This window comes from Oryzias latipes, chromosome 17, assembly GCF_002234675.1.
Source record: "Oryzias latipes chromosome 17, ASM223467v1".
NCBI classification, from domain to species: Eukaryota; Metazoa; Chordata; class Actinopteri; order Beloniformes; family Adrianichthyidae; genus Oryzias; species Oryzias latipes.
Genome location: NC_019875.2, coordinates 30,496,045 through 30,522,860, shown reverse-complemented (window position 1 = coordinate 30,522,860; position 26,816 = coordinate 30,496,045). Strand labels below are relative to the sequence as shown.

Here is a 26,816-nt window from a genome sequence, read left to right as displayed (position 1 = left end):
TCGTTCTCCACCTCGCTGCAGGGACGGAGCCCCTTGTACATTTAAACAGTAATCCCGTTTGTTGTTGCCTCTGCTCTCACTATTTTCCTTGTTTTTCCCCTCCGCCATTTTTGTTTAAATGTGTATTCTTCTTCGTCCGCCCGCGACAGCCAATCTCATAAATAAAAGGTTGATACTTGATGAAGACGCATCGAGAATCAATCATGGGACTAAATATCGAGATATATCACCATATCGATGTTGTGGCACACCCCAGTACTCTGAAGTAGAATATCTGAAGATAATTAAGTAAATGTGATTCTTTACCTTTACTCTTTTGACGTCAGAAATACAATTAGGTTGTTGTTTTTGTATAAACCGTTGTGTTTTTATCCAAAATGTCTGATGGATAACAAGCCCTCAAAGGTTAATCTGCACATGCTCAGCTTAGAGAGAATGTTTAAAAGAACAGGGGAAAACAAGCAGGGGAAGCACGTGCAGAGCGCGCGCGCAGGTGCTCAGCTCCTCGTGTTGGGGCAGATGTGTGAAGCAACAATTTCATGTCAGTTTTCTGTTTAATCCCGAGTTTGTTTGTTTTTTGTTTTGATTTCCCGCGAAGTATCGCGGCGAAATAAAGCTTTGATCTCCAAAAAGTATGTTAAAGAGAGGAAACTGCCTCAGGTAGCAGGTCTTTGGCGCATGCGTAACAGTGCGCAGAGATGAGAAAACGCAGGTTCCTTACAAAGAAAGAAAGAAAAGTAAAAAGAAATTTGAAATGAAAACAGGAAATAAAGTTTCTGGAGGCTATATTTCAATTAAGTTCAGGCCTCCTGGACACATCTGATGCGTAAATACGCGCCGGAACCGAGAAAAAGATCCGCATCTTTGTGCCAAAGCTCCATGACTTGAAAAGCCGCGAGGCGTGAAGCGGTTATGTAAATATCTCTAAGTGCAGCTGGCATCAGTGCGTAATTGGTTTCCACCTTAAACAATGAATCCATTATTGTAGATTAATGGATTCCTTTGAGAGTAAGCCACCTCCCACCAAGAGCTTCGGCCTCCGGGAAGTCAACCCCAGCTCAATTTCTGTCTTCAAATCGACATTTCCCTTGTTTAAAGGATTTCTCAAGGTGCTGGAAGCACGTTACACCACAGCTGCTCCACAGAAAAGCATCTGCAGAAACGTTGATTCTCCTGGATTTGAGCTTTTATTGCCAGACGCGGAGACAATGGACTTGTTAACGTCGCCATTAGTGTTCCTTTACATTGGCTGATTGCTGATTTACATTAGCGGCCAAATAGCATCTTTACTGCTGTTTACTGAGGGTATGGGGGCACTGGAGGGGACTGAGGGGGGCTCTCATATAAAGTCTGTAGCCTTCAGGACTGGTCAAACTCTCCGACTCTGAGCTGCGTCCTCCAGCCGTCCGGGAATCTGCTCCTCCAAGCGCACAGATGCGGCCCTTCCTGATCAGCCTGTGCGCGCTCCTGTGCGTCGCCGCCGCGCGCCCTTCTCCTCGGCATCCTTTCAACGATTTTCCCGCCGATGCCGAGTCAGAGGAAGTTCGCTCTGCAGCCATCAAGAGACTTTTGGAGGTTTTTGGCATGGAGGACCCCCCCGCCGTCCACGGACACAAGCAGCCGCCCCAGTACATGCTGGATCTGTACAACACTGTGGCGGATGTGGACGGCGTGACCAGAGACCCCTCCCTCCTGGAGGGGAACACTGTGCGCAGCTTCTATGACAGACGTAAGCTCGGAGAGCCAAACGCTGCGTCCCGGTGCTCCTGCGGGTTCTAACGACACCTTTGTCTTTGCAGTGCGCAGTGAGCAGGTGGAGTTCCGCTTCAACCTGTCGAGTGTCGCAAAAACCGAGAAGATCCTCACGGCGGAGCTTCATCTGTTCAAGCTCAGACCTCAGGCCACGCAGACGTTCAACCGGCACCACTTCTGCCAGGTCCGGACAGCTAAGTTCAGGCCGGGTCAGAGCTGCAGGGCTGCGTCACTGTTTCTGCTCATGCTGCGTGTTTGTGTCCTTCAGGTCAGCATCTACCAGCTGATGGAGAGCAGCAGGAGCAACAGCACGCAGGAGAAGAAGCTGCTGTCCGCCAGACTCCTCCCAGTTCACTCCTCTGGCTGGGAGGTCTTCACCATCACTCCAGCTGTAAGCATCTCCTCATCTTTACTCGTTGGAGCCTGTGAACATGTGTTAACAGCGGCTCTGCTGAAGGTCCGGTCCTGGATGACAGAGGAGGGCAGTAACCTGAGGCTCCATGTGGTGGTTCAGACTCTGGGGGGAAGTCAGGTGGACCTGAAGCTGATCCGCTTCGCTTCAGGACGCCACCACCACCCGAGCAAGCAGCCCATGTTGGTCCTCTTCACTGATGATGGCCGTCAGTCCGCCACCCTGGAGAGCTCAGGTGAGTTTCAGCTCCACATTCATCCAGGGCTTTCCCTCTCACTAAAAACTCCCCAAACAACCCCAGGTGGGCTGTTTTTACCCCAACTCTGAGGTCAAAAAGGATCACATTTCTTCCTGGCTTATTTTAACTCAGAAAAGCCATAAACTTGGTTAAAATGAAACTACTATAACCCAACAATATATCCCGACACCTTATATTGTGTTGATGGTGTGAAAATGGACCAATTTTGACCCGAACACAATATAAAGGTTAACCCAAAGACTGGGGTGAAGGAATAACCCGAGTGTTTTAACCCTTGTGCTATCCAAGGCACGTTAACGTTGGGAGTGGGGTCATCTGGACCCCACAAGATGGCCCATGGGTTAAGGGTGCAGTGATTCCAACGGAACCTAAAACCAATAAGTTCTGATTTACGGTCATGATGCCTGCTCACACCGTCCTCCTGTAGAGATTAACACGTTTGACGTCTCGGTTCCTCCCTCAGACTCTGGGGAGTCCACCTCCACCCTCCCCCAGTTCCCCATGTCCTCTCCGTCTTCTCGCTCCGCCCGCTCGGTGGACTACAGCGAGGACCACGGCGTGCCCAAGCCCTGCCAGCGCTTGCCCCTCTACGTGGACTTCGAGGAGATCGGCTGGTCGGGCTGGATTGTGTCGCCGAGGGGCTACAACGCCTACCACTGCAAAGGCTCCTGCCCGTTCCCTCTGGGTCAGAACATGAGGCCCACCAACCACGCCACCGTCCAGTCCATCATCAACGCCCTGAAGCTGGTCCGAGGCATCGAGACGCCGTGCTGTGTGCCGGACAAACTGCACTCCATCAACCTGCTGTACTTTGATGATGACGAGAACGTGGTGCTGAAGCAGTACAACGACATGGTGGCTGGGAGCTGCGGCTGCCACTGACCATGAGCGCGCACGTGCACACGCACACAGCCAGCATCACTCTGAGGCCGCACTAACAGGCAAACCTGAGCAAAGATTGTAAAATATGTAAATATTCATAAATATTAATATATGTTTATGACAGATGTGTTATTTACACAAATGTAAATGTGTATATTGTGTTTTCTGCTGAGTGGGATTGTAGTTTGAATAAAGGTCAAATGACAGAATGTTTTTTTTGTTATTTTAAAAAATCCGCTCAAATGATAAACATGATAAACTTTAAACAATTTAAAAAATGCATTAGTAAACTGAATTATGATTCATACCATGTACAAAAGTATTATTCATTCAGGTGAATAATTGTTGGGAGCCTGCTGTTGCCAGGTTCCCCCAGCAGAGGGCGCCGCTGTGCTCTGAGAGGACAGAGCCAGTCAGTCACCTGGTGCAGGTGAGGAGGTCAAAGTTACCTTCAGAGGGGCAGGTGAAGCTGTCTGAATAAAAAGTTTAAAGACATTTTTTAAATTTACTTTGACTAAAAGTTTTTCTTTGCAATAAAGTTGAATAGAAAGTGAATCTGAACCGTCGTCTCGGTGACTTTTGACCTCTTGTCAGCCGAACTTCAGCAGAACCGCGTTCTTGATTCACAAGCACACCCATCAGACAAACACACTTAGGACGCTCATTGAGTTTCCCTCTGTGTGTGTGTGTGGGGGGGTTCAGGTCAGGTCTCCGCGTCCCTCAAACATTCGCCGTTTGCATTGATCAGATGCAATAAACCGTTTCTCTGCAAAAAGTCGTCCCAGCAGGCCGTCAGAGAGGATGGTAACCTGATCGGGGAGCGAGGCGTTGGCCGTGCCGTGGCACTAAAGGGTTGAAACCACTTGGCACGGTGCTCGACGACAGCCCTCATTCACTGCCACACGGGCTCCTATTCAGCACACAGAACCATAAACTGCTGCCATTATAGTGGCAACCAAAGGGCCCGGCTGCGACCCGACACCCGATCTCCTCTTTGGCTCCGGCCTCCTTTTGTGCCAGGATTTCATATCTGAACTGCCCTCCATAAAAAGCCCTCCAGGCTGCAGCCATGGACCTGCTGCTCCAGGATGGGAAGTAAGCAGAGCATCTTCACGGCACAGCAGCTGGATGCCTACCAGGTGGGTGGAACACCTCCTGAAGACTTCCTCGTGTCTTTGAAGACCTCCTCAGCGTTGTCATTAAACAACTTCAGGACATTCAGGACATAGAAGTTCTGGATTCTGGATCCTGCAGGTTCTCTGAACATCAGATTTGACTCATCAGGAATTATTCTGCTCCTGTTTCATTCCAGACTGTTTGACAACAGGACCCGACAGAATAGAATAGAGTACATTCAATGGTGCGTTAGCATCATCAGAATAAAAACAACAATAGAAGCAGATTAAAGCCAGTATACATATGCGTACATGTGGGCGTGTCCCGGCGTCTCAAACGCTGAACACCTTAGGAAGGTAAACCACCACAAAAACAAATCTGAACTGTGCTGCTGATGACTCCAACCTAACTTTAGCAGCAGGAAGGTTGAAGATGATGAGAAATAAATGTTTGATGAAGACGTTCAGGGCTGCAGGGTCTGTGGGGTCTGCTAACCTGTCCTGGTCTCTCAGCAGGACTGCACATATTTCACCAGGAAAGAGATTCTCAGGTGAGCCTTCACATGTCTGCATCTTATTTCTGTTGGTTTTGTCTTGAATGCTGTAACTTTTAAACACCATCCTGCTATTGAGACTGTTTTTTGTCTTCAAATCAGCTTCACTGGCTGTCCTTTCAAAATACAAGTCTGGAAACATTTATTTTGAAATTCTTTCTATGTTCTCTCTAGATTGTTCTACCGGTACCGGGATCTGGCCCCACAGCTCGTTCCTCTCGACTACACCAAGGAGCCAGATGTGAAGCTACCATATGAGCTGATTGGCAGCATGCCCGAGCTGAAGGTAGAGCCGCCGCCGCCGCTCTGCCACCCCCCGCCCGCCCCCGTCCCCATCCCCATCCATAATGCACGAGCAGCTAATCGACAGAATTCTTTGAAAGGTTATCCGTTACATGACTCCCTTAAACTTGAAGAATGCCGGTGGGTTCCAGAGGGCAGGTCAGTTGTGCAGCTCTCAGGTAAAGTCAGGTGAACAGGTGTGGCCGCTCAGAGTCCAGAGACCCAACCTCCATCCGAGCCTTTCCGTCCTTCGACCTGTGAAACGCTTTGTTAACCAGACCGTCTCTGGTGTCGGTTCGGTCCAGGACAACCCGTTTCGTCAGAGGATTGCGGAGGTTTTCTCTGAGGATGGAGAAGGAAACATGTCGCTGGACGACTTCCTGGACATGTTCTCCGTTCTCAGCGAGATGGCGCCTCGGGACCTGAAGGCCTACTACGCTTTCAAGATCTACGGTAAAGACTTTTCTGACGCTCGTCTGGAGACGTCCCTTCAAACCTCTTCCAGATTCTTTTGGTTTTCAGTTGAACATTAGGGGCAAATTTAACGGATTCAGACCTGAAAACCACCAAGTACGGCCCCTAAAGCCGGATCAGGTGTGTCCAGGTGATCAGCTGCCAGTGGGGCATTAATGCAGACCCCCGAGGCCTCGGGGGTCTGCATTAATGCCCCACTGGCAGCTGATCACCTGGATCAGGTATGTCCAGAACATATCTGAATGTTTTAGCGGCTCGTTTCTGACCCCAAAGCTATGAAACAAACGTTTGATTCTTCCCCAAAGACTTCAACAACGACGACTTCCTCTGCAAGTCGGACCTGGAGAAGACGCTGACCAAGCTGACCCGCGGCGAGCTGGGCGAGGACGAGGTGAAGATGGTGTGCGAGAAGGTGATGGACGAGGCGGACCTGGACAACGACGGCCGCCTCTCGTTGGAGGACTTCCAGCACATGATCGTCAGGGCTCCAGACTTCCTCAGGTGAGCTCAGGCGTCGTGTGGATCGACGCTGCTCCATTAAAGCCTGTTCTGATCCGGTTCTGGTCTCTCCACAGCACCTTCCACATTCGGATCTGAGGAGCCAGAACGTTTGTCTGAAAACTGTTTTTCACCATCTGGTCTGTAGAAAGTAGTCGTCCCAAACCCTGACCCGCCGCCGGACGGAGCCGCGGTCCATCGGCCGTCCCACCAGGACCCGGCTCATTAATTATGACGATCGGCAGCAGATTCCTTTCATATCTGAAGGGGTTTGGTTACACAAATATAAAGAAGCAGCAGCGCACAATGCAGCGCCGAGGGGAGGGCCGCTGGTCATCGGAGCAGCTCCTGGGGGGCAAACGAGGGCCGACGTCCATTCAATGAAAACAACGCTCACAGCTTTCATCTTCTTCTTTTAATAAAGCAAAAGTACACGTCTGTACAGAGCGTAGATCCATTCTAGACGGGTTGAGACAGAACATGGTGTGTTGGGACATATTTACAGTCTCTGACCCAAACTCTCCTCGTGTTACACAGAAGCAAAGCAGATGATCATGTTCAGTCTATGAAGCAATGACACGCGTGTGGAGATATGTTCACAATGGGGACGCATGGATGTTGGAAACGTGCCGCGTCCTAAAGCTGCGGCTCGACTCTGACCGGAGAACACGACGCCCTCAGGATGACCCCAAAAACAGACAGACATTCATCTGGAGGAACATTAACATACACACTCCTCAGCAATCACACAACACAAACCAGCAACACGTGAAAGTTAAGACACACAATTTAAATGAAAGGTGACTTTTTGTTCTGAAAGAGGAGGGAAAACATGACATTTCACAGACATGAAGCTGAACGTCGGTCAACCGTCACTTTGAGAGATGTCCTTCATGCTTACATACTGCATCAACATACGTGATTACAGGGAAACATGTTTGAACATGTGAGTCATCACAGGAACTGATGGTGGAACAGAGCAGGTCATTTAGAGTCAGACAAACGTCTATTAAAGGACCAAACTACACACACGTCAAAGGCTTTTACTGCTAAAGTGCACAGGAAGCTGCGTGGAGGGAGGAGCCTGTCACACCACAGACGTGGAGGTCAGGCCGGACGTCGTCCCGTCAGACGGCGCAGACGCGAGGCGCTCCTCGGACCTGAACTTTCCCACAAACACGGGAAACGGTTTTCATGACGAGGCTTGAAAAACCGCCATCAGCGATTTTCCAGAACAGCCGCACAATAAGAGCACAGGTTAAACGACGTTAGCTAGAGTTCTGCTACAGGACGGTCACCGTCCTGTAGCAGAACTGCTCTCTGGATCTGAAAGGTAGTCCAGCGGCGGGCCGGGGACGAGCAAACACCAAGCTTTTCTACGGTCGCTGACGGCTGATATGACTCTGAGAAGTGAAAATGAAATGTGGCTACAGTGCTCGTATGAAAGAGGAAGAAAAAACTCTTGAAATGTAAGTAAATGTTCATTTGTATTGAAAACAGTTACAATAATTTACAGATCCTCATCCTCAGTTGTGCAAACTTAACTCTGCGTGAAGTCAAAGGTCCCAGTTTCACCAGCTCTGATCCATGAAGACATCCAAACTCCTGAGTGGAAGAAAGACTCGTGGAAGCTCTGGAGACCAGGTGTCCTCCCCGCCTGACCATAGTGGTCCGTGCTGTCTGAGGAAAAGGCCATGGAAGAGGAGGAAAGAGGAAGGAAGAGTCTGTAGACGCCCAGAACCAGAGCTCTGCTCCTCAGAGCAGACTGCAGCGGAAGAAGCTGGTCTTCTTCTGAGGCTCCGATATTTTCACACCGTGACTGCTTCCCTGTGGCGCGTTGCCCTCCTGCAACAAAACAACACAATCTTCTGTTTTCATGGCTTTCAACCCACTAAAATGACTGAAGAAGAGAAGATTTGACAATAAAGTTCATTTTCTTACCAGTTTAGAGTCCATTTTTGTTTTGATGTCTCTGGCTAGCGTCAAAAACGCCTGCAGTTCCACACAAACATACAAAAATACACGTCAATTCTTTGGATTTCATTGAATACTTGATTTCTGGTCCTCTTGGGAGGTGGGCCTGCTTACGTTTTCAACATTAATGTTGGATTTTGCACTCGTTTCCATAAACTTGATCCCATACTCCAATGCAAGCTATGAGACGAGAGAAAACACAAAGTTAACCCTTTATCTGCCACCTGAAAGCTTCAGCATCCATTACATCCCATAACTAAAAACATATCTGCATAGTCTTGATTCTCCTCACCTTTTCTCCTCCCATTTTGGTCACCTGCCTCTTGTCGTTGATGTCACATTTGTTGCCCAGAACCATCTTCTCCACGTCGGATGAGGCGTGCTGCGGTGAACACGTTAAACGGACGTTAAAACGCTACGCTGACCTTCCCAGGTGCTAAAGACGTAACCTGCTGGTACTAACTTCTTCAATGTTCCTTATCCAGTTCTTAATGTTATCAAAAGACTTCTCGTTTGTGATGTCGTAGACAAGCATGATGCCCTGTGGGGGAAAACACAAAACATGATAAAGTTCACATGACAGATAAAAAGGAAATCCAATTCTGCTGTGCTCAAACTCTGGGGCTGATGGAGGAAGCCCGTCACGTTTAGAGCGCATCGCCATCATTTCTGAAGGCCATGAGGTCAAACGCTTGGATGCAGCCGCAGGTTTGAGCACAGCGGTCAAAGAAAGCGCAGGACAGCGGGAAACCCACCATGGCTCCTCTGTAGTAAGCAGTGGTGATGGTCCGGAAACGCTCCTGACCGGCCGTGTCCCTGATGGAGAACAAGCACAGATTCACAAACGTCTGCATCCAGTTTGATTCCAGAGAAATAACTGTCTTCAGAGTAAAAGGAGCCAAAACATCTGGATGTAGCCATGATGTCCAGCAGAGTTTACACACAAACACTTTCACTAAATCAGCTGAGGGTCAAAATCTGTGGCATCTGTTTAGATCTCAACAATTCAGGCACAAACTCTTCCTTTGTTTTAGGATGTCAAACAATCAAAAGTGCTCTCACCATATTTGTAACTTTATCTTTTTGCCGTCGAGCTCTATCGTCCTAATCTTGAAATCAATACCTGCAGGGACAGAAGGACCGGAACTGTTAAACAAAAGCTGACTAACTGACGGAAAAAAACTCATACATTAGCACAAGACACGAGACCTTTATAGAAAAACCCTAAACGGCCAGAGTTTCAGACTGGTTTGTGTCTTTTTAATGGGCCACAAAGCGGCTTTTCCGGTCAGTTTCCAGAGAGTAGACGGGTCCCCCGGCTAATACTAGCTAACCTCTCAGAGTTTCCACCCGGCATGAGTCTAAAACGATCTTATCGCTTTCAGCGCATTGACATCTCAGAAGATATAAACGCATGGCTTCCAAATACCATTATAAGGAAAATACGTAACTATACATGTAAAATTTGAACGCACTTTTACTGAGATTTTTTAACACTCTCTTCAATATAGTCTGACTCAAATTCCAGCAAGTAGTCGCAACCGGATAGGATGCCCGTGAAAATATACAAACCGAAAATAATGTATGATTCCGGGGACAAAACATACCTATTGTTGATATAAACGTAGAATTAAACGCATCCTCTGAAAACCTGAACAGGATACAGGTCTTTCCAACTCCAGAGTCTCCGATTAGCAGTAATTTAAACAAATAGTCGTATGTTTTCGCCATACTTGACATAGATGCGGAAATCCCGCCCGGTAATGACGGAAGGTGTTAAACGCGGAGACAGCGCCCCCTGCTGGCCCGGAATTCACCTGCAGCGCCGCCAGCCGCTTCTACAGGCGCCGGTGCCCAAACGATGCATTACTATACATTTAAACCATTACATCTCATAAAATGAAACACGTTTCCAGTAAATACGGTAAAAAATTGAAATTCATATTCAGAAGACTAATTAGCAGCTCTGAAAACCATTATCTTGCTCTTTTCATTTGGTCACTTCTAAATAAAATAAGTTATTTTCAATCTATATTTTTTTATATTCTTCATTGCAAGATAATGTGAGAAAAACACTTTAATTGAAATTTGTTATCTAAATATAATAAACTTTGTCTATGAAGCAGAGGGAGTCCTGATGCACACATTTTTAGAAATAAATAGGTCCAAATATAAATTATTTCATCAAACTGTAGTTATGTCCTAAAAAAGTACATTTATTTTAGTTCATTAATCCCTTTTCTATTAAAGGATTACCTCTACAGACAACAGTAATAATACCTGTGAGTTACTCTTGTAAAAGGCCACACAGTCATTTATCCAGTAGTGGGCCGTCAGGTCTTCTCTAAAGGCCTAACAATATTTCTGGATCATTTGTTAATTATATTTGGACCATGAATACAATCATTCCAAATGGTCTGTCCATTGCATTTTATACAATTTATGATATATACAAACTTAATTATTGAAATAGAAGCTCTGTAACTTGGAAAGGCATAACTTTAATGTTGGGAGATGCAGTGGTCCCATAGAAGGCGTTATGTTGATGATACAGTATAAAAATGCAATGATTCAGGTTGAAACAGCCGAACAAGCAGGATGGGTTCAGATGACAGCTACCGGCGTTTTTTACTTCAATCCAAGAGGTTTTTTTGTTTTTAATTCTTGCCATGTTGTTGACTTTTCTATATTTGATGCGGATCCGTGTCTGAAACAATGACTGACTATGATGAAGAACGTAGACAGCAGAGTAAACCCAGATGTCAGTCATGTGAGCAGACTGTCTGAATGCTTCAACACTGCAGGTCTTTAGCATGATGGGAGCTTCTAACTTGGTCATTTTGATGGGCAGACTGCTTATCTTTAATCAAAACAAAAGGAAATGTAGGTTAATCTTTAAGCATTGGTATGGGTTCCTTTTCTTTTGGGACCTCTAACATGATCAGTTTTAGGCCTTAACTCATCAATAAGTCCCCTCAAAGCCTGAATCTGGAGAAACTGTGGTGTGTGTTGGAGGAAGCCGCGGGTTCCTGCATGCAGAGCTCTTTCATGGAGGCTCAACGCTGCACCCATGGTGCACAGAAGATGAAGAGCACACCTCGCTCCTCATCGTCCCCACTAGCAGCAGCAGAGTTAAGGCCGACATCATCAGCAGCTTTATTTGTGCTCAGTTTGGTCTACAACCGTTTCCAACACAGAAATGGAAACGGCACGGACCCCAAACCATTTTCATCAAAAAGAAGAGAAACAAAAGGAAACAAATGGGTATAAAAGGGGCTATTTGTGTTTACCAGGTAAAGGAGAAATGATCAAGAAGTAAAAAAGTCTTTTACAAAAAGAGAGCCGTTTTTTTTTTGTTTTTCTTTGCTGTCAATCGCTTCTCTCGGTGCTTCACAAGCAGTTGAGTTCCTGCAGCGTTTGGTCCAGGACTTGTTGCATTTCCATGTTCTCGTCCTTTGCGTGTGATAGGCATTCTGCAACGCAGAGTGGTGGGAAAAACAAATACATGTCAAGAATGATCAGAAATGATGATGACTTTAGAGCAAAGTGAAGCTGAAGCAGAGAAAGGAGGAAAAGAGGAAAAGGATTCATCGATCTTCAGTTCAGTGTGAGAACAGATCCAAAGACAGGTCAGGGGTCACAGGTCAGGGGTCACAGGATGCTCGTGTCATTGAGGGCTTGCTCCAGCTCCTCGCTGGTGGCCTTGCATTTCAGCTTCTGGGTGAAGAGCTCGTCTGCAGGGGAAAGGCAGAGAGAGCCCAAGGAGGGAGGAAAAAGAAAGGGTGGAGCAGGAGTTGGAGGCTTTGGTGACAGCGGTTAGTCCAGTCTGAGGTTTTTGAGTTAGACACGGTCAGCTGGAGTTTGCTGTGGAAGGACAGAAATGAGGCGCACCTTCCAAGTCATCTACGGCCTTTTCCAGCTTCGCCACGGTTCTTTCTGCAAATTCCGCTCGGGTTTCCGCCTTGGCACAACAACAAACATCAGACCTCCGTTCACGGTTCAGCTCAGATCACAAAACACTCAGACGGACGCGAAATTACCTCCTTCAGTCTGTCATTCAGGACTTTGATCTCCTCCTCGTATTTGTCTTCTTTGTCAGAGTACTGCACAGAAAAAGAAAATTTGCTTCATGATGTTGATCTGAATTCTGAAAAGGAGCTCGTAGAACTGATGGGGACATTATAGTGAAACAGAAAGAACCTTTCTGATGTGGTTTAGACAAGCGCTGAAGCCCAGACCATGCCGACCGACCACAGACACTTACTTTGTCCGACTGAGCCTCCAGAGACTTCAGGTTGTTGGTCACGTTCTTCAGCTCGTCCTCCAGTTCGCTGCACTTCCTGACAGACACACAAACGCAGTCACAAACCAGCGGCGCCCGAATGCAGCTTCTCACGGTCTTTGTACGTACAGCTCTGATATTTCTGCCCGTTCTTCGGCCCGCTCCAGCTCCGTCTCCAGGATCACCAGCTTACGCGCCACCTGTCACCAAGCGGAAGGACCGTCTTAAGAACAGAACTGAAAGGCTGGGACCTGGTGGAAGAGAGCGCCGCGTCTGCACCTCCTCGTATTTACGGTCGGCCTCCTCAGCGATGTGTTTGGCCTCTTTGAGCTGCATTTCCTGGATCTCCATCTTCTCCTCGTCTTTCATGGCTCTGTTCTCGATCACCTTCATGCCCCTGAGGACACGATGAGCCGTCAGCGTGAGATCAAAATGGAAAGGACAAACATACGTTTCTTTATTTGTCACAAAATTGGTGGAAATGACTTCCTGTTCAATATTTTAGTTATGTATGTTGATGGGGAGGATCTTAAACTGATGTCAGAAATTTGAAACGATACTAAAAGCAGCTCAGAGTCACGTAAGTCTCCAGGCATAAATGTTTTTGGTTTTTTTCCAAAAAAACCTGGATTTTTTAAATGTATTTTCTACCTTAAGCTAAACAAATATCTGCTAACTTTTGACTGAAACCTTTTGCATTTGTAGTGATGTGAAAACATTACTTCCCTCACTTTGCTCAGATCTCTTTTCATTTGATTATTTTTGCTGTTTAGTCCTGCAACTGCCCCCCCCTCGGTTTGACTGTAACCACTCAGAAACTAACTGCTAACATGTGAGCATCTAGGACAGGGCTGGGCAAACGCTTGGACTCGTGGGCCACAGACGGTTCTCAAATCCGACAGACGGGCAGATCTGTGGAGCGTTCTGGTCGCCCGCCTCATCAGAGAAAGAAATAACATGGAATCTTGCTGAAAGCATTCTTGAACTGATTAAAAATTGTTGTATATATTTTAAAACGGAACTTTTTGGATTTTGTTCTCATTTTGGAGCCAATTGGACCGATGGATCGATGCCCCTGGGGGAGGACGAACAATTGGTGAAATGCTGCGTTCATGAGAGGTTGGAATTATCAGAAACATCGGAGAAACAACTCATCTTCCAGCACCACATGGTTGCTGAATAACTCTCTACATCTAACCAAAGGTCAAAGGTCACTGTATTGGCAGAGTGGACTCCAGAATTACAGGGGAAATATCAATATAATTTATTCCAGTTTGGCGGGCCAGATTAAATCATTTAACGGGCCGCATATGGCCGCCGGGCCGTAGTTTGCCACCCCTGATCTAGGATGTGATAGCAATGCACTGTGGGTATTGTAGTGCGGTTGTTTGACCTTTCGCTCTCGTCAGCAGCCTTCTCAGCCTCCTCCAGCTTCTGCAGGGCCGTGGCCAGTCTCTCCTGAGCGCGGTCCAACTCTTCCTCCACCAGCTGGATGCGGCGGTTCAGAGACGCCACCTCCCCCTCCGCCTTGAAAAACAGAGGTTAGGTGACGGAAACAAACTTTAGAAACATTAATTTCCTCCAGAGGACCGCCAAAGGAGACCTGCTGGAATCACGGGATTCTCTTTGAGTCGTGTTTCCATGGCGACTGAGTCACACTGCACACATCTGCAGCTCTTTTGAGGAACGGCGGAGCAGAATCAACGAGTTGACAGTAAAAGACTGTTGGGTTCACTAACACGATCGTTTCTGATGATGGACATAAAAACACAATTCAGCTCAAAATTGCGTTTCTGAGCATTTCTTGATTCAAATGGTTGTAAATCAGGAGCAGATGAAAAAATTCCAGCTGAAAACAATCGTATTTGTGACGTAGAGAACACACTGGGCGGGGCCACAAGCCCCCCCCCTTTGCCTCGGCTCAGGTGTGTAGAGAGGTGATGGATACTCTACACCTGTGTCATAAAGTACGGCACTAGTTACTGCACGTTGACAGCCCCCCCCCCAACTCAGAGGTTAATTCCTAATGAACTCCTGCTGCTCTGCAGAAACTGCCCCAGAAAGTGATGCCATTTTCTTTAGTAACCATAATTCTGTTTCTTTTTTAATCATGTCTAAAGAGGACATAATTCATAATTAAAGACCACTGGCTGCTTTGAAAAAAGACCAGCAGGTGAAAGGAGGGGGACTTAAACTCTCTAAGTTCAAGTTGGAGTTTAATTCCACGACTTACATGTCTTTACAGACACTAAGAAACTTTCAAAGTGATATTGTTATTAATTATCAGACTTTTACATCATCCAGTAAACAGTCATAACTGTCCTGATTTTTGAATTTCTTCTTCTTCTCAGTCCTCCGGGGCAGGGATTGACCCATCCCACACACAGGGGCCAAGAACGCCTACAATCGAGCGCCCCCTGGTGGCTGTCTGTAGTAAAGGTTCCTCCCTGTTTCTCATTTACAGATGAGACGCCGCCGTAACTTCAGATCTGAGCTGCATTTCCGCGTGGAACGGGTTTAACGTCACAGAAACGAGTTTCCTGCTGATCTCCGTTAACCTGTTCGGACTTTCTCCTCCTTTATTGACTTCTGGACTCTGCGGTCGGAGCGGGTTTGAAAACACGCTAACACCGGACAGGAGTCACGCTCAACCCTGAAAACCTTCCACCCCCCACTCCAACCCCCCGCTGTTTCCGGTGGGGCAGAAATCAGATAACGGCGCCGTTTCTTTTGTCCCCACAGAAACAGAAAGGGAACCGCTACTTCGTTTTCCCGACGGGCCTGAACACACCCGCATTGAAAAGGCTTCTCGGTGGAACAAAGAGTTCTGCAAAAAACACTTCACGGATGGTTGAAAAGTGTGGGAAAACACAGACTCCACTAACGTAACAATCAATCTCAGTTACAGTTCAATAAAACAAAAAAATCCAGCAAAAAGTAAAGGAAAAAAAACAGCTAGATGACGTCACATTAAGGTGATGAACAGGAAAGGTCCGGTCGTGAACCAGGCGCTCGAACGGTCACCGTAAAAGTTTCTCACTTTCTCCCGAAGTTCCTTCTCGAAGTCCAGCTCCCGCTGCACCGCCAGCGCCCGGTCTTCCGCCTCATCCACTTGCAGCTGCAGGCTCTGGATCTTCTTCTTCACCATCTCCATGATTCCCGGATCTTTGTTCTCCTCAGAGCAAACACGAACAATGGCCGGGAGCCGTGCTGTGCCGAGCCGAGCTGTGCCGCAGATTCCCAGGAAACTTCTTCCCAGTCCGTCTCCCTTCGGCAGGAAATCAGGGACGTGCGGGGCGGAATGAAGGAAAAAAAAGGGCTGGGAGGACTCAGGAAATTTACGGGGAGGTCATCCAATCCCGACGAGTCTGAGCTGTCATCATCGGGGCGGACGGACGCCGCCTGTCGTCTCTCTGACCCGGTTCGGTTCGGCCGTGTCCCACTTTGATGGAGGGAGACCGGCTGGTTACCGGCGGGAGACCGTCAGCGGGACGAAAATAAAAATAAACGTGTAGTTTCTGAAGGAGGGGTTGAACCGGTTCGGGGGTTCTGACCCGGCTGCACATGTGAGTTCATGTGCAGACAGAAATGCAGTTACACGATTCATTCATTTCTGCCCCAGCTGTTCTATTCTCTCTGATCCGCACACTCACGCACGCACGCACACACTCACGCACGAGTCCTCCTCACTGACGTCACCTGTCTGCCCCCTCTGAACTTTCAGGCCTCACCTGGACTCACAACCTGGCAACCATCCGTCTTCATGGTTTCTTTTGATTTAACCAGAAAAAACAAAGTTAAAAAACAAACTAATATCTGTTTCTGAGACTTGCAGTAACACATGTGATACACATCATACATGTGTATCACATCTTACACGTCATGTCATACACATGAATAACATCATGTCATACATGTGTATAACATCATGTCATACATGTGTATAACATCATGTCATACATGTGTATAACGTCATGTCATACACATGAATAACATCATGTCATACATGTGTATAACATCATGTCATACATGTGTATAACATCATGTCATATATGTGTATAACGTCATGTCATACATGTGTATAACGTCATGTCATACACATGAATAACGTCATGTCATACATGTGTATAATGTCATGTCATACATGTGTATAACGTCATGTCATACATGTGTATAACGTCATGTCATACATGTGTATAACGTCATGTCATACATGTGTATAACGTCATGTCATACATGTGTTTAACGACATGTCATACATGTGTATAACATCATGTCATACATGTGTATAACGTCATGTCATATATGTGTATAACGTCATGTCATACATGTGTTTAACGTCATGTCATACATGTGTATAACGTCATGTCATACATGTGTATAACGTCATGTCATACATGTGTATAACGTCATGTCATACATGTGTATAACATCATGTCATACATGTGTATAACGTCATGTCATACATGTGTATAACATCATGTCATACATGTGTATAACGTCATGTCATACATGTGTATAACGTCATGTCATACATGTGTATAAGGTCATGTCATACATGTGTATAACGTCATGTCATACATGTGTATAACGTCATGTCATACATGTGTATAACATCATGTCATACATGTGTATAACGTCATGTCATACATGTGTATAACGTCATGTCATACATGTGTATAACGTCATGTCATACATGTGTATAACGTCATGTCATACATGTGTATAACGTCATGTCATACATGTGTATAACATCATGTCATACATGTGTATAACATCATGTCATATATGTGTATAATGTCATGTCATACATGTGTATAACGTCATGTCATACACATGAATAACGTCATGTCATACATGTGTATAACATCATGTCATACATGTGTATAACGTCATGTCATACATGTGTATAACGTCATGTCATACATGTGTATAACATCATGTCATACATGTGTATAACGTCATGTCATACATGTGTATAACATCATGTCATACATGTGTATAACGTCATGTCATACATGTGTATAACGTCATGTCATACATGTGTATAAGGTCATGTCATACATGTGTATAACGTCATGTCATACATGTGTATAACGTCATGTCATACATGTGTATAACATCATGTCATACATGTGTATAACGTCATGTCATACATGTGTATAACGTCATGTCATACATGTGTATAACGTCATGTCATACATGTGTATAAGGTCATGTCATACATGTGTATAACGTCATGTCATACATGTGTATAACGTCATGTCATACATGTGTATAACGTCATGTCATACATGTGTTTAACGACATGTCATACATGTGTATAACATCATGTCATACATGTGTATAACGTCATGTCATATATGTGTATAACGTCATGTCATACATGTGTTTAACGTCATGTCATACATGTGTATAACGTCATGTCATATATGTGTATAATGTCATGTCATACATGTGTATAACGTCATGTCATACATGTGTATAACGTCATGTCATACATGTGTATAATGCCATGTCATACATGTGTATAACATCATGTCATACATGTGTATAAGGTCATGTCATATATGTGTATAACGTCATGTCATACATGTGTATAACGTCATGTCATACATGTGTATAACGTCATGTCATACACATGAATAACGTCATGTCATACATGTGTATAATGTCATGTCATACATGTGTATAACGTCATGTCATACATGTGTATAACATCATGTCATACATGTGTATAACGTCATGTCATACATGTGTATAACATCATGTCATACATGTGTATAACATCATGTCATATATGTGTATAACGTCATGTCATACATGTGTTTAACGTCATGTCATACATGTGTATAACGTCATGTCATACACATGAATAACGTCATGTCATACATGTGTATAATTTCATGTCATACATGTGTATAACGTCATGTCATACATGTGTATAACGTCATGTCATACATGTGTATAACGTCATGTCATACATGTGTATAACGTCATGTCATACATGTGTATAACGTCATGTCATACATGTGTATAACGTCATGTCATACACATGAATAACGTCATGTCATACATGTGTATAACGTCATGTCATACACATGAATAACGTCATGTCATACATGTGTATAACGTCATGTCATACATGTGTATAACGTCATGTCATACATGTGTTTAACGTCATGTCATACATGTGTATAACGTCATGTCATACATGTGTATAACGTCATGTCATACATGTGTTTAACGTCATGTCATACATGTGTATAACGTCATGTCATACACATGAATAACGTAATGTCATACATGTGTATAATGTCATGTCATACATGTGTATAACGTCATGTCATACATGTGTATAACGTCATGTCATACATGTGTTTAACGTCATGTCATACATGTGTATAACGTCATGTCATACATGTGTATAACGTCATGTCATACATGTGTTTAACGTCATGTCATACATGTGTATAACGTCATGTCATACACATGAATAACGTCATGTCATACATGTGTATAATGTCATGTCATACATGTGTATAACGTCATGTCATACATGTGTATAACGTCATGTCATACATGTGTATAACGTCATGTCATACATGTGTTTAACGTCATGTCATACATGTGTATAACGTCATGTCATACATGTGTATAAGGTCATGTCATACACATGAATAACGTCATGTCATACATGTGTATAAAATCATGTCATACATGTGTATAACGTCATGTCATACATGTGTATAACGTCATGTCATACATGTGTATAACGTCATGTCATACACATGAATAACGTCATGTCATACACGTGTATAACATCATGTCATACATGTGTATAACGTCATGTCATACATGTGTATAACGTCATGTCATACACATGAATAACGTCATGTCATACATGTATATAACGTCATGTCATACACATGAATAACGTCATGTCATACATGTGTATAACGTCATGTCATACATGTGTATAACGTCATGTCATACATGTGTATAACGTCATGTCATACCTGTGTATAACGTCATGTCATACACATGAATAACGTCATGTCATACACGTGTATAACATCATGTCATACATGTGTATAACGTCATGTCATACATGTGTATAACGTCATGTCATACATGTGTATAACGTCATGTCATACCCTTGAATAACGTCATGTCATACATGTGTATAACGTCATGTCATACATGTGTATAACGTCATGTCATACACATGAATAACGTCATGTCATACATGTGTATAACGTCATGTCATACATGTGTATAACGTCATGTCATACATGTGTATAACGTCATGTCATACATGTTTTTAACGTCATGTCATACATGTGTATAATGTCATGTCACACATGTGTATAACGTCATGTCATACATGTGTATAATGTCATGTCATACACATGAATAACGTCATGTCATACATGTATATAACGTCATGTCATACACATGAATAACGTCATGTCATACATGTGTATAACGTCATGTCATACATGTGTATAACGTCATGTCATACATGTGTATAACGTCATGTCATACACATGAATAACGTCATGTCATACATGTGTATAACATCATGTCATACACATGAATAACGTCATGTCATACATGTGTATAACGTCATGTCATACATGTGTATAACGTCATGTCATACACATGAATAACGTCATGTCATACATGTGTATAACATCATGTCATACATGTGTATAACATCATGTCATACATGTGTATAACGTCATGTCATACATGTGTATCATCTGTAAAATTGAGGCAGACATTTGATTTCTGTTTTAAACTTCTCAGACTTGTGTATTTTTAAAAGTTATTTTGTGAAACTTTCCCCTCGTCTGTTTCTTCCTTTCAGAACAATAAAGTTATGTTGAAAGACCGTCTTTATTTTTGTTCTTTGTTTATAGAAAAAGCTGAGTCAGCAACATCGTTACAACAAAACAGCAGCAACATTTTTCCAGAAGTTTCTTCCAAATATCCCAGTAAAATGTTTAGAGAAATGTTGTGATTTGATGCATTAAATCCACCGATTAACTTGATTTATTTTAAAACATTTGCAGCAATAAAAAACAAAGAAAACAACAATAAAAATACATAGAAACTGCATACCGAATCTATTTAAGATATCAATTTATAAAATAAAAATAGATGATGCTATCGTCCTAACATTCTATTTGCTCCTAATCATAAATGTATATATTTGCATTTATACATTCAAGTGGTGTAAATGGTGTATATTAATATACTTGTATGGCGCTTTTCTACCTACAAAGCGCTTTACGTTCACACACACATTCACACACTGATGGCGGCTCCGCTGCCGAACACTGGCACCAACCTCCCACCAGAGGCAAGGTGGGGTTCAGTGTCTGGCCCAAGGACACTTCGACTCATGGGCGTGCAAGGCAGGAATTGAACCTGCAATGTTACGATCATGGGTTGACCGCCCTGCCGCTGCACCACAGCCGCCCAATTTAGTCCATGAAATGACTGTCAAATAGAATTAGAAATGAATTTCTATTGTTCCACTTTGAGCATAATCCAGATCTAACTGTTGGAGTTTGTTGGTGATGAAGATGAACGCTCCTTCAGACCGATACTGTGTGACGTCCCTCTTGTTGCCGGCGCTCTGCATGGCCGTCTCAGAGTGGCGTGGTGCTGCCTGTGGGATGTGTGCCGTGAGGCCGTCCTCTCCTAAAAAGGCCAGCGCGCTGATCTCATGGAACCCCGCGCTGGGGGCTTCAGTGTTTGCCTAAGCTGCATTCCTGGCATTCCTGCGCGGCTGCAGGCTCCCGGGTTTTGTCTCTGCTTGAGGGGAAGCCGTGTGAGCGGCAGAAACGGCTCTGGAGGCAGCAGACCCTCCGTGGTTCATGAGCGGATTTGGTCAGATCCAGATGAGATGCAGGAAAGGCTCTTTTCCTCAGCAGTCAGTCACGGCAGTAAACGTGTGTTGACTGAACGGTTTCCGGTTGTTTGCACACAGTCAGACTCTGAGGCAGCGTCAGACGTGGCTCTTCTGGCTCCTGTGAGCCGCAGACTGAACCCAGAAAGGATCCAAAGCTTCAGAAAAGACAGTTTTAGCCTTTTTTGGGGCAGTCTGTCCCTCAGCTGAAGGAGTTCTTCAGACATGGCTGTCTGGAAATGAAAACACATCCTCTGTTTTCTCTGTTTTGAATGAAAAACGGGCTGAAAAGGCGGTACTAAGAGCGCTTTGACCTGTGAAGGTCACTCAACCATCTGACGGTGTCACCCTCATTTCACCTTCGTGCTCGGATCATGCATCAGCGAACAGGAGGAAAGCTGCACTGAACTCACATCTGCGGCCTTCTTCTCGGACCGGTCCAGTTTGTCCTGAGCGTCCTTCAGCGCCTCAGAGTTCTGGTCCAACTCGTCTTCTGTTCCCTTCAGCTTCCGCTGCAGAGCGAGAAGTTCCTCTTCCAGCTGTGAGGCCAACAGAAACATGAAAGGTGAGGATTTGAAACCCGTTGCTGTAGTTGAGACATGGGCAGGACTCGTTCTGTAAAGGCAGGAATGTTCTCTGGTGGAACCAAAGAGCCAGGTGGGTCATCAGAACCGGGTTCCTCGCTCAGGGAGAATATTTGGGGTTTTTCTCATGGCTGCAGGAGTCTGTTTCTGATCTTCTGTCTCAGAGATGCTGACATCGTTTGGACCTTGTGTCGGCCCGGCTGCACTCGGCTGTTCTGCTCCCCAAGAAACCCCCCCCCTCTGCTGCGTGCACCCCCACTCTCCCAACAAACGGAGGAGCTTTGAATGATCTTCTAGGATTTCATGCTGACTGCTCACAACCTGCTGATGTGTGCGGCGTGAAGACAACCGTCACAGTCTGACCGCGGCGTCAGGATTCTGTTTGGTTCATCTGTAGCATTCCTACAATCCAACCCCAGGGACGCCCCCCCCCCCTCTGGTGCTGCAGGCATCCCCAAACCCTCATCACATCTCTGGATTCAGCTTCATTAGCAGGGAGAAGTTTGCCGTCATTAAGTCCGGCTGGAGCGACGCAGCGCCGAACAGAGTCCAGACGAGGAGGACCCACCACCGTGCCTGGAAAAGGCACCGACTGCTGGGGAGGGCGTGTTGGAGCCTCTCAGCTCAGCTTCATCCCCCGTAGATCCTGCTTGTTCTGTCCACCACTTTGATGAGCATCTTCCTCTCTGCTCCAAATCATTATGAATTCATTTCCATTTGAGTTTGAACTCATGTTTGGCAAATAAAACAAGCAGGAGATGTTTTTCTCTGAATCCTCTGCTTTCTCTGGGTCTCAGTTGTTCTGACAGAATCGATCCAGAACAACTCTGCCGTCTGTCTCACCAAACGTTCAGTTTCCTCAAATGCCTGAAGGTTCATTTCATCAAAACAATCTATAAAATCTGCTGCTGAGCTGCTTTATTTACATCTTTTGCCTTTTTTGTCACTTTAGTGTTTGCATATATTTTTCCTCTAGAATCCGTCTCTCTTATTCTTCTGGTGCCTCCCCCCCGAGCACGTTGCCCTGCCGGTTGAAGACCCCCCCCGGTCGGCCTCAGCGGCTCCATCTCACCTGCTTGCATTCATCTTCCGCCGTCTTCTTGTCGGTCTCCGCCTGCTGGGCCCGGTCGCAGGCGCTCTCCTTGTCCAGTTTCAGCATCTGCATCTTCTTCTTGAGGGCCTCCATGGTGCCGGTCGGCTCTTCGCGTCTGCAGGTTCTTCTGGCTTGCAGGAGCCCTCACTAGGCTGAGGGGGGGGGGGGGGGGGGACTGGGGGGCGGGGTGAGGACGAGGGGGAAGCACAGGAGAGGGCAGGAGGATGCAGAGTGGGAGCGTCGTCTAAACTGGAGTTTTCCACCCGTTCACCTCCTCAAGGCCTTAGGGCCCCCCCTTTTCCCAGTAAAACTCGTCTCCTAGGATCTCTGTGGTTTCAGGACGCCGTCGCCTCTTTGAGTTTTCTGTTTTGATGGATTTACAGATGAAAGCGGGAGACCCTCCAGAACTCATCTGCTGTTTTCCTCTCTGTGGACACAGGCTGGAACTGAGGATTGTTCAAATTGATGCTAACGTCAGCAAGGACAAAAGGGCTGCATGGAAATGATCCCACCAAAGACGGTTTGGCCTCCATGTGGTCTACACTGATCCTGGGGGAGCTGCAGAAACCCTCAGGTCCATCTCAGGTTCTGCTGCTGGGCTGACACACCTTCAAGGAGCAAACGCCACCAATTTCCAGGAAAAACATTTCTAAAGTCGCACAAACATCTAAAGGAAACGACGGCGTCGGCATGTGTGATTCCGCCGCTCGAGCTGTGGTTCTCGTGAAACCAGAACCTGGGATGGAAGAACCGATGTGACTAAGAGCAGAAGGTGGATTCGGGGATGGACTTGTCTCGTCTTCAGTTCATCCTTACCAGCTGCCCAAGCTAAAAACACAGATCCCAGGTCAAGCCGCCCTGACGCCATCAGGTCCCGTCTGAAGATGGATTTCCCTGTTTGAATGTGTCCCACAGTCCCTGCGGTTCTTGGAACCATCCTCACTCCGTTTTGCGTCCGTACAGGACGGGTAACGTTTAAAAAATGAGACACAAAGGCTGAGAACAGGAGCGTTTGAGAGTTTGTCTTTGTTGTTGCTTTTTATGATCTTCAGGAACGTCGGTAACTTTGTTTTTCATCCAGACCAGCTGAAACTGTGGATGTTTATGGGAATCCCTGTCACAAAAAAAGGAACCTGTTTTTGGCAGACGTTCACAGGGCGGCGGCTCTTTGAAGGCTCTGAAATCCTGCTGTTAACCAAAATGAACTAAATGCTGTTCAAAGATAAGGATGCATTCCTGCGTCTGTCAAAAGAATGGCTGTGAGGATTACAGTTGAGGTTACAGACGAGTCAAAACAGTGATTTGGTTTGTGAAACCGGCTCGGGTGAAGTGTTTGGGACATGGAAGCTGGAGGGCAGAGAAATAGAAACAGTGTGAATCAGAAAAAGAGAGTGAAATCAGAACCCTCCCACAGGAAACCAAGCCGGACTCCTCTTCTCCTTGTATGGTAAAAACTGCCTCAAACGCCACAGGATCGCCTTGGGAGTTCAGTCTTGCTGAGGATAAATCACTAAGCTATGTGAAGGGAAGAACTGCGCAGACTTAATATGAGTGCAAGCTTTAAGAATGCAGACTAGCTCAGATCCGTCTTCAACGTTTGCACCACCCTGAGGATTCGCTTCACACGCATGAACGACACAGGGCCAACCTGTTCACTGCAGAAATACCTGCATGTGCTGATCATGCGTCAGACATGTGCGATGCGTGTGAAGCATTTTCAGATCCTCTCCCTGAGGCAAACAGTTTTAACAGCTTCTGCGGGGGGAAAAACATCTTCTGAAGGTTTTTCTGATAAGATCATTTAAAATAATATGAATGTTTTTTTGATAAGATCACTTAAAATAAAATAAAGTTGTTGTTTTTTGTGCCTTTTCCTAATTTATTAAATTACACAATTTTTCCTAACGTAGACGTTAACACATATTTTCACCGATGTAACAGTGCCATCTGGTGGTAGTTTTATTTATTACACAACAAGTGTGGTTCGCACTGACAGAATTAATGAATGTACGTTAATCCAGCAGGGGGCGCTATTGCAGTAACATGGCGAAAAGACATTTTGATGTTAGGCACATCTAAAATTATTAAAAGATTATGACTTTCACATATCTAATAATTACACGTCAAGATACATTTAAATTTGTATTGTTATTTCACATGTTTTTTGTCATAGTAAGGCATTTATTTGTTTCTGCATTAATTTTTTGTGTACATACATACATATATATATATATATATATATATACACAGTAGTACAGGAGGCTGGTGGACGGATTTGTGGAGTGGGCTGGAGAGAATCACCTGCTGCTCAATGTGGACAAGACCAGGGAGATGGTGATCGACTTCCGGAGGAAAAGGACTGTCTTACAACCCCTCTGCATCCTGGGCAAGGATGTAGAAGCGGTCGAGGAGTATAAATATCTGGGTGTGACTATTGACAGCAGACTGAGCTGGAGGAGCCACAGCACCGCTGTGTACAAGAGGGCCTGCAGCGGACTCTACTTCCTTAGGAAGCTGAGGTCCTTTAATGTGTGCAGCAAGATGCTGGGGATCTTCTACCAGTCTGTGGTAGCCAGCACCCTGTTCTCCTCCGTGGTCTGCTGGGGAAGCAGCATTGCAGTCAGTGACACCAACAGACTGAACAAGCTGATCAGGAAGGTGGGTTCTGTCATTGGCTGCAAACAGGCTTCAACACATTTGAAGCAGTGATGGAGAGGAGGTCCCTGAACAGACTCCTTTCAATCATGGACAACCCAGAGCATCCTCTCCACCCTCTTATGAACAAACAGCGGAGCTCCTTCTCCAGGAGGCTCAGACAGCTCCGCTCCAAAACTGCCCGGTACCAAAAGTCATTCATACCCAATGCAATAACCCTGTACAACAACACACAATGCAAAAGATAACCTTTGCACATCTTTTATTACCTATTTATTTAGTTGTTTTCTATTTTGCACATTTCTTTTGCACATCTTTCTACTTGCACTGTTCTGTAAATAGCTTTTTTTAAATTATACCTTGATGTCTGTATTTATGCTACATTTTCTTGTTGTTTTTTTTTTACTTAATTCTAAGTCTTTTTTCCCCTCTGCTGTCAGTTGCTATGGTGACAAACACATTTCCCACATGTGGGATCAATAAAGTATCTCTGATTCTGATTCTGATATATATATATACTTTCCATGTCCTTGAACGAGGCTGGGGGCCATTTCAGGAAGCATGTTTAAACTAGCCTGACTTTAAGCCTGAACTCTGGCTCAAAATCTGCCTGAACTTGCTTACTTTGGGTATGTCGGTTCCAAAAGACCGGATATGAGTTAGCGTAATTACGCTAGACTTGGTAACCCTGGGTTAATGCACGTGCACAGCAGGTACATAAAGACATTCTCAATGGATCAACGATTTCTGGAGTCACCATGGAAACGCGTGGAGAAAAAAAGAGAGCGCTATACTTCAGTGAGACGGAGTCTGAGATTTTAATGTCGGCTAATGAAGATTATACGTCCATCAAAAAAATAACACGGCTGCATCATCGGCAAAAGAAAGAGTTTCTGCTTGGAGAAAAAGAACAGACAAAGTAAACGCACGAGTTTCTGATCTCATTTCTATTTTCATTGTGATGCATGTTTATATAAATTATCCAACTTAAATTAATTACTCCAGCTGGTAACAAGTAATTGAGTTGAATTTATTCAACGTAATTTCTTACGTCTATCCAACTCAATATTTTAATACAAC

General features: G+C 45.2%; 4 protein-coding genes across 6 annotated transcripts; 2 read left to right on the top strand and 2 right to left on the bottom strand.

Moving 5' to 3' along the window:
• Positions 1-402: 402 nt before the first annotated feature.
• On the top strand, positions 403-3,943 carry LOC101170375 (bone morphogenetic protein 2-like). The gene is made up of 5 exons (XM_004079467.4): positions 403-1,729; positions 1,800-1,936; positions 2,021-2,143; positions 2,210-2,399; positions 2,887-3,943. The coding sequence occupies exons 1-5, from the start codon at positions 1,435-1,437 to the stop codon at positions 3,303-3,305; spliced, it is 1,164 nt and encodes a 387-aa protein (XP_004079515.1). The 5' UTR covers positions 403-1,434; the 3' UTR covers positions 3,306-3,943.
• A 109-nt stretch (positions 3,944-4,052) lies between these two features.
• Positions 4,053-6,906, top strand: cib3 (calcium and integrin binding family member 3). The gene is made up of 5 exons (XM_023965475.1): positions 4,053-4,444; positions 4,937-4,971; positions 5,149-5,260; positions 5,562-5,709; positions 6,036-6,906. Exons 1-5 carry the CDS (start codon positions 4,394-4,396, stop codon positions 6,233-6,235), a joined length of 546 nt encoding a protein of 181 aa, XP_023821243.1. The 5' UTR covers positions 4,053-4,393; the 3' UTR covers positions 6,236-6,906.
• Positions 6,634-9,985, bottom strand: LOC101170877 (ras-related protein Rab-8A). Its single transcript, XM_004079469.4, has 8 exons — positions 9,810-9,985; positions 9,265-9,325; positions 8,958-9,018; positions 8,666-8,743; positions 8,495-8,584; positions 8,317-8,382; positions 8,170-8,220; positions 6,634-8,073 (listed from the first exon to the last, which is right to left on the bottom strand). The coding sequence occupies exons 1-8, from the start codon at positions 9,940-9,942 to the stop codon at positions 7,984-7,986; spliced, it is 630 nt and encodes a 209-aa protein (XP_004079517.1). The 5' UTR covers positions 9,943-9,985; the 3' UTR covers positions 6,634-7,983.
• Positions 9,986-11,334: 1,349 nt separating this feature from the next.
• LOC101167740 (tropomyosin alpha-4 chain) lies at positions 11,335-23,220 on the bottom strand. Of its 3 annotated transcripts, none has more exons than XM_023965472.1 (9): positions 23,061-23,220; positions 21,818-21,943; positions 13,878-14,011; positions 12,764-12,881; positions 12,614-12,684; positions 12,467-12,542; positions 12,243-12,305; positions 12,094-12,163; positions 11,335-11,675 (listed from the first exon to the last, which is right to left on the bottom strand). In XM_023965472.1, exons 1-9 carry the CDS (start codon positions 23,172-23,174, stop codon positions 11,593-11,595), a joined length of 855 nt encoding a protein of 284 aa, XP_023821240.1. In that variant the 5' UTR covers positions 23,175-23,220; the 3' UTR covers positions 11,335-11,592. The 3 variants fall into 3 exon arrangements, with proteins under 3 accessions (XP_023821240.1, XP_023821241.1, XP_023821242.1); XM_023965474.1 differs by lacking the exon at positions 11,335-11,675 and adding an exon at positions 11,715-11,936; XM_023965473.1 differs by lacking the exons at positions 21,818-21,943; positions 23,061-23,220 and adding an exon at positions 15,525-15,910.
• Positions 23,221-26,816: the final 3,596 nt, after the last annotated feature.

What these genes read in the sequence shown, in the direction of transcription:
- LOC101170877 (XM_004079469.4), bottom strand. Translation starts at nt 9,942, where the DNA reads ATGTCAAGTATGGCGAAAACATACGACTATTTGTTTAAATTACTGCTA. An exon ending in TACGTTTATATCAACAATAG is followed by an intron (nt 9,326 to 9,809) that starts GTATGTTTTGTC and finishes CTGTCCCTGCAG; the next exon opens with GTATTGATTTCAAGATTAGG. An exon ending in GGATAAGGAACATTGAAGAA is followed by an intron (nt 8,585 to 8,665) that starts GTTAGTACCAGC and finishes TGTTCACCGCAG; the next exon opens with CACGCCTCATCCGACGTGGA.
- LOC101167740 (XM_023965472.1), bottom strand. Translation starts at nt 23,174, where the DNA reads ATGGAGGCCCTCAAGAAGAAGATGCAGATGCTGAAACTGGACAAGGAG. An exon ending in CGGAAGATGAATGCAAGCAG is followed by an intron (nt 21,944 to 23,060) that starts GTGAGATGGAGC and finishes TTGGCCTCACAG; the next exon opens with CTGGAAGAGGAACTTCTCGC. An exon ending in TGGAGGCTCAGTCGGACAAA is followed by an intron (nt 12,306 to 12,466) that starts GTAAGTGTCTGT and finishes TTTTCTGTGCAG; the next exon opens with TACTCTGACAAAGAAGACAA.
- cib3 (XM_023965475.1), top strand. Translation starts at nt 4,394, where the DNA reads ATGGGAAGTAAGCAGAGCATCTTCACGGCACAGCAGCTGGATGCCTAC. An exon ending in ACCAGGAAAGAGATTCTCAG is followed by an intron (nt 4,972 to 5,148) that starts GTGAGCCTTCAC and finishes TGTTCTCTCTAG; the next exon opens with ATTGTTCTACCGGTACCGGG. An exon ending in GCAGCATGCCCGAGCTGAAG is followed by an intron (nt 5,261 to 5,561) that starts GTAGAGCCGCCG and finishes GGTTCGGTCCAG; the next exon opens with GACAACCCGTTTCGTCAGAG.
- LOC101170375 (XM_004079467.4), top strand. Translation starts at nt 1,435, where the DNA reads ATGCGGCCCTTCCTGATCAGCCTGTGCGCGCTCCTGTGCGTCGCCGCC. An exon ending in TCTTCACCATCACTCCAGCT is followed by an intron (nt 2,144 to 2,209) that starts GTAAGCATCTCC and finishes GCTCTGCTGAAG; the next exon opens with GTCCGGTCCTGGATGACAGA. An exon ending in CGCCACCCTGGAGAGCTCAG is followed by an intron (nt 2,400 to 2,886) that starts GTGAGTTTCAGC and finishes TTCCTCCCTCAG; the next exon opens with ACTCTGGGGAGTCCACCTCC.